The sequence below is a fragment of the Fistularia commersonii genome, chromosome 7, assembly GCF_037954325.1.
Source record: "Fistularia commersonii isolate RoL2024-O1a breed Wild chromosome 7, RoL_Fcom_v1.0, whole genome shotgun sequence".
NCBI classification, from domain to species: Eukaryota; Metazoa; Chordata; class Actinopteri; order Syngnathiformes; family Fistulariidae; genus Fistularia; species Fistularia commersonii.
The window spans coordinates 19,898,456-19,911,286 of NC_141290.1; the positions used below are offsets into that span (position 1 = coordinate 19,898,456).

The 12,831-nt window shown below is 40.4% G+C and overlaps 1 protein-coding gene across 1 annotated transcript; it reads right to left on the reverse strand.

The window, feature by feature from the left end:
• Nucleotides 1-2,080: 2,080 nt before the first annotated feature.
• On the reverse strand, nucleotides 2,081-3,723 carry LOC147233037 (achaete-scute homolog 5-like). The gene is made up of 2 exons (XM_086148902.1): nucleotides 3,700-3,723; nucleotides 2,081-2,723 (listed from the first exon to the last, which is right to left on the reverse strand). Exon 2 carries the CDS (start codon nucleotides 2,684-2,686, stop codon nucleotides 2,195-2,197), a length of 492 nt encoding a protein of 163 aa, XP_086005028.1. The 5' UTR covers nucleotides 2,687-2,723; nucleotides 3,700-3,723; the 3' UTR covers nucleotides 2,081-2,194.
• Nucleotides 3,724-12,831: the final 9,108 nt, after the last annotated feature.

Genomic DNA, 12,831 nt, shown 5'->3' on the forward strand with positions numbered 1-12,831 from the left:
TTTGATGTTTTTCTTCTCTATTCCATGTGGTATTTCCTCTTCGCCCCTTCCAAACTTATTCATTCATTGTCTAAGCCACTTGTCCTGCACTCAGGGGCCTGGGAATGCTGGAGCCTATCCCAGCTGTCATTGGGCTAGAGGTAGGGTATAGCCGAACAGTCGCCAGCCAATCACAGGGCCTCATATAGAGGCATGCACCATTCACACTGTACTGTCATTCATCTGGGCAATTTAAAGTCTTCAGTTGAACGTCTGCATTTTTTTGGACTGTGGGAGGAAACCCAGGCAGACATGGCAGGAATATGCAAACTCCGAAACACAAAGGCCCCCAGTCAGAATCAAACCAGGGACCTTATTGCTCCTGCGCCTCCTGAACTTAGTTTTACTAAAATATACTGCTGTGATTTTCCCCCTCTAGCTGCAGAGATGGATGAGCGAACATCATCAATTGATTCGCGTTGGAAAAAGTTTAGCAGAGGCGAGCCAGCCTTCTGATTACTGATGTGTCAAATAAACGCACCTCAGCAAAAACAGTACTGTGCACCTCTTTTGTACTGTTGATTCAGTCATTCATTCACTATCCTACACTTAGTGTTGCTGGGATATTGCAGCCTATCCCTCATCGCAGCAAAAAGACATTTGCTGTCTCATTGGCACAATTGAGCGATTTCCCCATTTTTTTCCAATTAACCTTATTAATTTTGGACTGTGGGAGTAAAGCTGGAGAACCTGGAGGAAACATGCAAACTTCACACAGAAAAGAGCTCCCTGGGAACCAAACCAGGGTTCTTTGTGCTGTGAGGCAGAAGCGTTAACTATTGCGCTACCGTGCCAGCTCTTGTATAATAATATTAAGTGATTTGAAACTTCATAAAGTAACTAAAATTGTTAAGTGTTATAAATAAAAAGGGAACTTTTAAGAGAAAACAAAATAAAGGAAGAAGGTGTTAAACCGAAATCAATAATCTGTTTTTGTTTATTCATACAACTGAATATTCTCCGGCATTCCAGGTTAAAGATTATTATTCACCATCATTTCAGATTAACAATTCCAGAGCTCCTGCTGGAACCTCATACATTATCTCCCTGTTTCATAAATAACTAATAAATAACATGAACACATTTCATTTGACTTCAGCTTAAACCCTAGGAATATGTCACATCGCATTTGTGCCTTTAAATGTGCAATTTCAACTATAGTTCATAAATAATCTTGGCCATTTTCAGAAAAAAAAACCCATTACATTCTTTTCAGTATATTTTGCTGATTAATTACATTTTTATTTTGCTAACTTTTTCCTTAATCTTTGTCTGATATGTAGGTCAGTACATTTTTAAGCTTATCTTTAACTTTTTCCCAAATTTCAATTAAAGTAAGTAATGTCATTCAATTATTTTTTTTATTTCATTTTTTTTTATTAGTTTATCAATTTCACTCGTAATTATTTTGATGATCTACACAAAAATGTTTTGTTTGACCATCAGATAATTTCTTAATTTTGGCTTATCTTTAACTTTTTCCCAAATTTCAATTAAAGTAAGTAAGTTCATTCAATTTTTTTTTATTTCATTTTTTTTTATTAGTTTATCAATTTCACTCGTAATTATTTTGATGATCTACACAAAAATGTTTTGTTTGACCATCAGATAATTTCTTAATTTTGGCTTATCTTTAACTTTTTCCCAAATTTCAATTAAAGTAAGTAATGTCATTCCATTTTTTTATTTCATTTTTTTTTATTAGTTTATCAATTTCACTCGTAATTATTTTGATGATCTACACAAAAATGTTTTGTTTGACCATCAGATAATTTCTTAATTTTGGCTTATCTTTAACTTTTTCCCAAATTTCAATTAAAGTAAGTAATGTCATTCAATTATTTTTTTTATTTAATTTTTTTTTATTAGTTTATCAATTTCACTCGTAATAATTTTGATGATCTACACAAAAATGTTTATTTTGACCATCAGATAATTTCTTATATTCCGTCCATTTTATTAAAGGCTCTGTTCTTTCACTTCAGTAATTTCCCAGTTGACTTGTTCCAATGTTGGCTGATTTTATGATCATGTCAGGGAACTCACCGAGACACTATTAAACCAGTAAGTATTTGATCCAATACAAACAGATATTGCGTTGCTGCCCCCTGTTGGTCGCTTGCTTATTATACTCCAAGATTGGAAGCGATATTTGTCAGCTCTCCATCGCCCCGTTTCGGGCGCCTGACTCCGAGCGCCCCCCACCTGGCTCCACCAGCCCCTGCAGGTATTTGATGTAGCGGATGGCGGCGCGGAGCGTCTCCACCTTGCTGAGCCTCTTGTCGCCGCTGTGTCCCGGAAGGTGGTCCCTCAGCTTGGCGTAACCCTGGTTCACGCACTTGACCCGCTGACGCTCACGCTCATTCCTCTTCTGGATAAACGCCGGTTCCAGCGGACACTCGTAGAAGCGAGCGTGGGGGTGGAAGGGGACGATGCAGGGCAGCAGGCCGGGACCCGAGCGCCTCAGGGGCCCTGCGTACAGCGGCTCCACGCCGGGCGGGCAGAAGAAGAAGCGCACGTCCGGAGGTTGCAGGTGGGAGACGGCGTTGTCCCCGCTGTGACCTGCAGGGGGAGACATGGCGGACGTCCGGACGCTGCAGGAGTAAGACGGGTGCTGGTCGATGAAGGACGGAGAGAGACTCATCATGTGGTCGCAACGGGGGACCTTCTACAGCTTCATGTCGCTGCAGTGAATAAAGACGCGTGGAAAATCTCATTCTTATTTTGTATCTTACCAGTTTGGGTATAAATCATTGGATATATTGGTTTGCTCATAAGAGATAATTCCTTTCTATGTTATTTAGATCAAGTTGTTGCATTTTAATCACTTCTGTTTTGTTTCCTCTACAAAACTAGTGTCCGAACCACACAAATCTACGCACTGACATTTTTTAGATGTTTTTATCTGAAGTCAAACAAGCATAATCTCTCACAGCTGATCAAACGGTCCACGGCAGAATTGACTTTGTTAGAATCCGCATATCTAAATCCATTTCAACTAAGGCTGTAAAATTAAAGAGGATTTTTTGACTTACACATGCAAACATATGCATGTTCAGTTATGCCATTTGATGCAGATATCAGCGATTCATCAGATCTATCTAAGATTACATTACATTACATTGCATTTGGCAGACGCTTTTATCCAAAGCGACTTACAATAGAGGACAATAAATGGACAATAGATGCAATAAATGCCATCGGAAGCGTCCGATTGTAAGTAATTTTCCAGCAAATTATATTAATAATCTCAACATATTATGCAGATATTTTTAAACCTTTCAGGTTGTGGTTGATAAGATAAATGTGACCCTTGAAAAATAAAATGGCTGGTGGTTAAAATTTGTCCTCCGTTTTTAAGAATTATGCAAAACATTTGTTTTAACAATTTGACTTCCTGCTTTCTATGCATCTTTTCTAATTGTCAAGACATTAGGGTAGTTACCAAACATATTTTTGCAGACATTTTTTAAATTCATGTAACTTTATTATGAGTTTAGTTTTTTTTTAAATAATTATTATGTATCTTCATTATTATTATGACATTTTGCAATGCTATCTTCATTATCAATACATTTTTTAGGCTTCTGCTTAAACCTGCATTTTTTTTTTCTTTGTATAAATACCCTCTGAGCTCGAGGACGCTGAAGTTCATCTCACCATCAGCTGTTGTGCTTCTCCTCCAAGTTGCTGTCTGAATAAAGCTGAAGAATGAAACAGATGAGGGTTTACCTGCTCGTGCCTGCTGAAGCCCCACCCCTCAGCCCGCCAGGTGTGTGACGGTGAGACCACGACCTGGAACTTGGGCATTTATCTCCGAATAAATCTGCTGTTATGAGGATCGTCTTTGCCATTGTTAATTTCCCGTGTGGGTTGGTTCTGAGGAACGTCTACAGTTGATGAGCTTGATGGAGAATCTTCTTCCCTGAAGGTCCAAACACATCAAAGAGCTTTGGATGTAGAAATGAGTGTTTGCTGTTTTCTCCAACTAAATCCTTCACTTCCTGATGAAAGAAGGCAAAAACACACGCCCTTCCTGTCAGCCCCTCATCAGCGACACACACTGATGACTGTTTACACTTTTGTACACACAGGCGCACATGCTCCCTCCTCTCCCCCACACACACAAAAATCTGCTCTCACACTCCATCGTGTCTTTGAGGAAACATCAGACACATCAGATTAGGGTTGTATTTCCAACATACAACTTGCTGCAGCCTCAGATTGACTCTCATGTCGATGACTCGTGCGTTCTCTCCTACATGAAAGACTTTACACTGTCCTCAAATCTAGAATAGTGAAAAAAAAAATCATCCCATCCTAAAGAATATAAAAGCAATGGGTTAAAACTCAAAAGCCATTCCATCAGCCATTAGGTTTGAACTTAAAGACTTGAGACTTGAGTCGAAACTTGACTCACTTTTAGCAACACAGTAAAGCACTACAAAAAAATGTGAATACCTGCAACTAGGTTAGTTTGATGAATGTAAGAGGACATGAATAGGACAGCTGCTGTGCCTGCATCACCATGACCGGCTGATGGACTGCACGGACGTACATGATAACTCACTCGAGTTTTCTAGAATCATGACAGTGTATTTCATTTTTGAAAGCTTTGAATGTATGAGTTTGGCAAAACAAACACGGGCTTTGACTTGAAACTTTGATATCAGTGGCACACAAAGCTTTTCAATGGTCTGTTGAGGTAGATTTAAGTGTTTAGAGTACATCACAGCACAGAAACAGCACTGGTCAACATCAAACAACATAAAGCATCAAACAACAAACAAACAAACAAACAAACAAACAAACAAACAAGAAGTATCATAGTGCTCCCGGTGTGCATGTGTTGTTAGATCTCATTGCTGCATCTGACTGCATTAACCATCAAAACACACAGCAGAGACTTGAATATTTTAGTGGCATCAAAGCAAAAGTTCAGGATTTCTTGAAATCCTATTTAACAGGTAGGTATCAGTATATACATAAAAATGATAACTCCTCCATCTTCTTCTTCTTCTTTTGTCTTTTCCCTTCAGGGGTCGCCACGGCGAATCAACTTTCTCCATCTAACCCTATTCTCTGTATCCTCCTCTCTCACACCAAATAACTTCATATCCTCTCTCATTATGTCAATAAATCTTCTCTTTGGTCTTCCTCTAGACCTCCTGCCTGGCAGCTCCAATTCCAGCATCCGTCTACCAATATATTTACTGTCCCTCCTTTGTACATGGCCGAACCATCTCAGTCTGGCTTCTCTGACCTCTCCAAAACATCTAACATGCGCTGTTCCTCTGATAGATTCATTCCTGATCCTATCCATCCTGGTCACTCCCAAAGAGAACCACAGCATCTTCATCTCTGCAACCTCTAGTTCTGCCTGCTGTCTTTTGGTCATTGTAACAGTTTCTAAGCCATACAGCATTGCTGGTCTCACCACTGTCCTTTAAACCTTTCTTTTTATTCTGGCCAATAGTCTTCTATCACATAGTACCCTTGACACTTTTCTCCACCCATTCCAATCTGCTTGAACCCGTCTCTTCACCTCTTTTCCACACTCTCCGTTGCTCTGGAGTGTTGACCCCAAGTACCTGAAATCCTCCAACTTCTTGATCTCCACTCCCTGTATCCTTACCATTCCACCCGGGTTCCTCTCATTCACTCACATTTACTCTGTCTTGCTGCGACCAACTTTCGTTCCTCTCCTTCCCAGAGCATACCTCCACCTCTCTAGATTTTCCTCAACCTGTTCTCTGCTCTCACTGCAGATTGCAATGTAATCTGCAAACATCATGGTCCGTGGAGATGCCTGTTTAACCTCATCTGTCAGCCTGTCCATCGGCGCTGCGAACACAAAGGGGCTCAGAGCTGATCCCTGATGGAGTGCCACCCCCACCTTGAACTTCTCTGTTACCCCTACAGCACACTGCGCCACTGTCTCACAGCTAACATACATGTCCTGCACCCGTCTAACATACTTTTCTTCAGACTTCCTCATGCAATACCAGAGCTCCTCTCTTGGAACCCTGTCATATGCTTTTTCTAGGTCTACAAAAACACAATGCAGCTCCCTCTGGCCTTCTCTATATTTCTCTATTAGCATTCTCAAAGCAAATAGATTCTCTTTCTAGAGATTGAAACATACTAATGTTCATAAATGCTGACTTCTGCTCTCAGTCTAGTTTCCACTAGTCTTTCCCATAACTTCATTGTATGGCTCATCAACTTTATCCCTCTGTAGTTGTGGCAATTCTGCACATCTCCCTTCTTCTTAAAAATAGGCCCCATCCAATTTTGTCTTCATTCTTCAGGCATCTTCTCACTCTCTACGTCCTGTTGAATAATTTAGTCAGAAACTCTACCGTTGCCTCTCCTAGACACTTCCACACCTCCACAGGTATATCATCAGGACCAACTGCTTTCCCACTCTTCATCCTCTTCAATGCCTTCCTCACTTCACTTTTACTAATCTCTGCTACTTCATGGTCTACTATAGTCACCTCTATTACTCTTGCCTCTCTTTCATTTTCCACATTCATCAGCTCTTCATCTTCCTATCATTCCTCTAGCATCTGTCAATACCTTTCCCTCTCTGTCCGTAATCACCCGGACCTGTTGCACATCCTTTCCATCATTATCTCTCTCTTTCCCTAACCTGTATAGAGCATTCTCTCCCTCCTTACTGTCCTACTGAGCCTACAAGTCATCGTACGCCCCTTTGTTTTGTCTTTGAAACGGTGCCTAAAGAACGGTCTACAGGGATGTCGCATCGGCAGCTACTTCTTGAGAAGCAGGCCGAGTCAGTCGCCTGAGGTCCAGCAGCAGGACACACACCACAGTCTGCAGGACATCAACACCCCTGTCCCAGAGAAGGAAGAGCTAGGCACAAGAGAGGAACCTGAATCCAACACAGCACGTCCATGAGCAGAGAAGAAGCTTACGGGGTGAAGGCCACGAGTCAAGTGGCCAAAGTACTGCGACAAGTCGCTGTGGAATGAGATCAACACTGATCTCCGCAACATTCTAGAGGGGATTAAAAGCACCACCATGAAGAAGTTGGAGTGAATGGGCGGCTTGATCTATGCCTACAGACCGGAACGGTTTGGTGTGGTCAAAAGTAAATGATCAAATCTAACAATTCCTACCAAGTCCAGAAGGCAGACAGAAATAGACCGCCTAGTCAAGGAGAGGAGGCAGCTGAAGAAAGAATGGAGGAGGGCCAGAGAGGAGGAGAAGGAGGGAAAAAACCTGCTACAGGAAGTAAGTGTTCACTACAGCCATTTCCATCCTTTATGCAAAAACTGCCACCATCTGTCCCTCTGTGCTCCTATTCTGTATACCAAATCTGTCTATCACTTCTTCCCTCACCCACATGCCCATGGAAGTATACACCAATATCTGGGGATATTCTGCATCACTTCATCTAGCTCATTCCAGAACTTGTCCTTCTCCTCAAACTCACATCCTATCTGTGGAGCATAGTCACTAACAACATTGAGCATCACACCTTCAATTTCCAGTTTTAGATTCATAAGTCTATCTGACATTCTTTTCACCTCTAGGACGTTCCCAACAAACTCCTCCTTCAAGATAAGTCCTACTCCATTTCTCTTCTTGTCAGTACCATAATAGTACAACTTAAAGCCTGCTCCTAAGCTTCTAGCCTTACTACCTTTCCACCTGGTCTCCTGGACACACAGTATATCCACCTTCCTTCTCTGCATCATGTCGACCAACTCTACCTTTTCCTGTCATAGTCCCAATATTCAAAGTCCCTACTCTCAGTCCCAGGCTGTTTCCTTTCCTCTTCTCTCTCTGCTTCCGAACACGCACTCCTCCTCTCCTTCTCCGACCTACAGTAGCCCAGTTTCCATTGGTTCCCTATAGGTCATAGAACCAATAGCGGTCGTTGTTAACCCGGTCCTCGACTGATCTGGTATGATCTGGTTATTATGGTCGATCCGCATGTTTGGTTTTGGCAAAAGTTTTATGCCGGATGCCCTTCCTGGCGCAACCCTCTGCATTTCTCCGGGCTAGGGACCGGCTCAGGGAGACACTGCTCCTTCCCCCCCAAGGCTGGCTCAGGGAGACACCAGTCAGTGCCGCCCTGGGGCTGCATTGATAACTCCTCCATATCCTCTAAAATTTTATAGGGGTCTGTGCCTGAACTGATCCTATTCTCCATATGCTATGCAAGCTTCCTGCAGGCAACGATAGAAAACAGTTAAAATTATTTGTTATGAGGTTGACACACAACTATATTCATCCGTGAAGCCAGATGAAACAAATCAGTTGATCAAACTTCAACCATGCCTTGGAGACATTAAGACCTGGATGAACAAATGTTCTCCTATTAATTAAGATAAAACTGAAGTTCTTTTATGTGGTCCCAAACACCTCAGAAATATGTTTGCCAACAACATAACAATTCTACATAGTTATAGCACCACTGTACAAAACGGTTGTGAAATTTTGGAACAGGATATGTCCTTTGATTTCCATATCAAACAAACATCCATTATTGCTATTATTCATCCATGTAACATTGCAAAAATCAGACATATCCTGTCTCAAATATATAAATAAATAAAAACACAGAGAAATGAATCCATGCTTTTGTTTCCTCTAGGCTGGATTACTGTAATTCCTTACTCCTGTGCTGCTCCAAAAAATCTCTCAAGACTGGTCCAAAATGTGGCACTCATGTGCCTAAATGTGTACTAATAGGAGCTAGGAATAGGGACCACGAATATAAAATTCATGTTTGGTTCCCAACTGCTTGAATGAATTAACGAAGCCCTTACTCTAGCATCAGGCTTGTGTCACATACAGGGGTACTTACACATTAGAAAGCCCCTAAAACAGACTTTGTGTTTAAGGCAAAGTTTACATGATATTTCTGATACTACAGTCAGAATGATATACTGTAAATAAAGCAGATTTAAAGTGACCTGTTGCAGAAAAAACAGGATCTTTGTTTTGTTACTGCAGATCTACTTCTTGGTGGGCTCTACCTCCATGACAACAACATGCTGACTGTTGTGGCTTCATTCTTTGTGTGTGTGTGTGTGTGTGTGTGTGTGTGTGTCTGTGTCACATCAAAAGCTGAAAAACATGTAGAGACCCGATCATGTTGTTTCATAGTTTCAAAGCTAAAAAGCATTTGTACTTTCATGTGACACAGTCAAGTAAAAAAAAAAATTAATATTGACAACAACTCTACTTTTTCTTATCATTGTTAATATTGTAATATCGAAATGAATGTGCTCAATGATGACACCTGCTCTCACTACAGATCATAATATCATCTGCAATCATGGTCCATGGAGATTCCTGTCAGCCTGTCCATCACCACTGCAAACAAGAAGGGGCTTAGAGCTGATACCTGATGAAGCCTCACCTCCACCTTGAACTTCTCTGTTCCCCCTGCAGCACACTGCACCACTGTCTCACAGCTAGCATACATGTCCTGCACCAGTCTAACATACTTTTCTGCCACTCCAGATTCCCTCAAACAATAGCCACTATGGTGTTTCAGGAATTAAATAATGGCAGAGGCATGGAGGAGTTTGATTCTTTAATTTGAAACACCAACAAACAACAACTAGACCTTGAACCTCCGGAATCGCCAAATGCCCTACCTGAACTCTCTGCATTTATTTGTTCATTCAACAAGTCCCAGATAGGTGCTGAAAAACCTACTGTGTTTCTGTTGTTGGTACTTTACCATTATACAGTAATTTAACGGTGTTTAATGCAAGCATTGAGCCCCTGTAATGAAGTGCAGTGTTGGATTTGATTTCCTCCTGTTGTACACGCTGTTTGGCCTCTGTGAATTTATCGGGAAGGCATAGTCACCTTGTACAAAAGACCCTCTCTTCTGTCTGCGAAATTCAGGCATATTTCTGTCTTTATATGCCTTATTAGACATGGTCTTTTGATTTTCATACTTCCTCGCTGCCTTGGCCTGCTGAATCCCAAAACTGTCGATCGCTTTATAAATGTCTGCGCCAGTGGAAAGACAACACTTCTCCTTTTCAGCATTAACCACGACCTCTTCAAATTTCTGACCAATCAAACAAAAGTTCTTGGACACCACACGGAAAAAAACATTCTGCCCAGTTATTTTGATCTTGCAGTCCTGGGAGATAAACACATTTCGTTGTTCTTACATAGGATCTATGGGCTTTATTGCATAGAATAATATTCTATCTGTGTCTATGTTATCATAGTTCTTGTTGCTGTTCATGTCAAATCCACTGCACAGTGAATGAGATGCAGGAGTGATTGAATCCCAGCGCACTTCGTATCTGGTCACCGAACTACATGCTGGATTGGTACACTTTTCGGAGAAAAAAACATGAACAGAATGTGATACGAAATATATGCCAAATAGTAGCTTGAATTCATTTGAATTTATAAAATCAGTGTAGCCTTATGTATGGAAGCATTTAGTGATGTGCACATTAGAAGCCTGTAGCTTTCGGCCAGACAGCAGTCAGCCAATTAGTGTTAGAAATGAATGGCACAGAGCCTGATGAGTACATGGTTTTCTGATCATGATCAGAACATGAGTTGAAGGTGATCAGAACGTGGCCCCCAATGTGATGAGAGCATGATCAGAGCATAGCCACTGCATGAGAAAGGTGTGGAAGGTGAGGAATAGTAAGTCATCCTGTAGATATAAATCGTGGCAAATAGCGAGGGACAGAATCAATTCAGTATCAAAGGTGTTTTTGCCAGATTCTTTCATATTTGTGCAATGTTGTCTTCTGATATTTGTCCAATTACATTTCAAAACCACCTACAATGGACGGCACTCATATTTGGAGTCAAGCTTGGAGTCACAGCTTGTATTGGAAAACCTACAATCAGTGTAAGTAAACAATCCAAAAATCTACAAACTGGTATTCTATCACTCAGTGAGAGTCAGGAAGCACAAAGTGTGAAGCCAAACAGAAGCTTCTCAGGAGACCTTTGGTTTGTTTGAATCCCCTATTTGTCTTATCCTTATGACTTCAGTGTCCTTATCAGACACACAGAGAAACACCTGCACCTGATGCCTGATGCATTAGATGGTTCCCAGGTATTAAAGTCTGAGTATCTGCCCCTCAAGATATGTGAATTCACATGAAATAATCGACAGCTGCCTGTTCAAGTATCCAGTAAAGAGAACTAATCAGCAAAAATCATCATCGTCATTGAAAATCATCATCTCCCAGGGAAGTTGGTTGACGTGATGAACTTAAACCTTTGCAAGCCTCTGTCTCCTCACTCTGGAGCTCCTGTTTCTTCACTATGTGAAGGTTGAGCTATGAAGGGCCTTTTTTTAATTTAAAGTCCTCAATCTTTGTATCTCCTTTGGATGTGACATTATGAATTAATAAGTGAATACATTTCCAATGAAAACCTGCCACAAGTTTGTCTTCATGACAATAGAATCGTCACCTTTTTTGAAGTAAACACATCCTATTTACTCAAGTTGAACATGATGATGTTTTTATATGTTTTACAATATAGTACATTCTTTTTTTGTTCATGAGATGGTTTTGTCAGCCATTTCTGGTTGTCAATCATTAGTATCAGTAGAAAATGGTATTTGGAGACCCTCGTGACCACGGACCCCCGGGAGAGAGTTTCTACATTATGACTCCTCACATTACCCCCGAAATCTCTATTCTAGTGGGACCAAGTGTAGAAGCTGTCTTTGTGTCGTCAGTTGCATGACAATCAAAAACTGTCTCAGTGTACTGTTACATTACAATGTCCATCTAACTGTATCCCCCTTTAATAGTGTGTAGATAGCTTTTACTTCTCAAGTATTAATCAATAAATTCTCCTATATTAATAAATAGTTGATAGAATGAGTTTCTAACTCTCAGTTTCTAAATGCCCCAAAAATAACCAGTTTACAAAGACATTACTCTAAAATGAAATATTTTAAAAAAAATCAAGAAAATACCTTCTGCATGCTTTTATTTAATTGTTTTTTAATTTAATTTAAAAATTCTGTTCACCCGGAAGCGGAGACATTGAATGGTATTACTTGTCAGTGATGATGGGATGTTCGTGTGCGTGTGTCTGCAATTGAATGAATTTGTGCATTCTCTACGTCAATCAATTTTAAATGAGACAGAACAAAAAAAGTAAACTGAAAATTGATGAAATAAGGTGACAGGATGTGGTATTTGGGATCAGACAAAAACTGCAGGAAAACTGCAAACAGAAACAGACTGGACAAAAACTGTACTTATATTATTATACAAATAACATGTATAATTTGAGAGAAATTGCAAAATACGTTTGATTGGATGAAGCCTACATTTTAACTGAGCATTACAAAAGGTAATATAAACTTTTGTACAATAGTCAGTAAGTTACAAGTTATAAGTTCAAACCACGACAGTAAGTTATGGTTTGAACAGCCCACAAAGACATACAGTTGCGTCATTAATTTAACAGTGTTTTTTTTTTTTATATCCAGATGAGTTTGCTCTGAACTATTACTATAATTTAACAAATCTGATTATTATTATTATAATCTGATCATGCGAGTCAGCCATAACCATATCATACCGGATCGGTTGTGGATCGAGTTAACAACGACTGCCATTGGTACTGATGACCTACAGGGTACTAATGGAAATTGGGCCACTGTGGGTCAAAGAACAAGAACAAGAAGAAGAGGAGTGCGTGTTCGGAAGCAGAGAGAGAGGAGGAAAGGAAAGAGTCTGGGACTGAAAGAAGGGACTTTGAATATTGGGACTATGACAGGAAAAGGTAGAGAGTTGG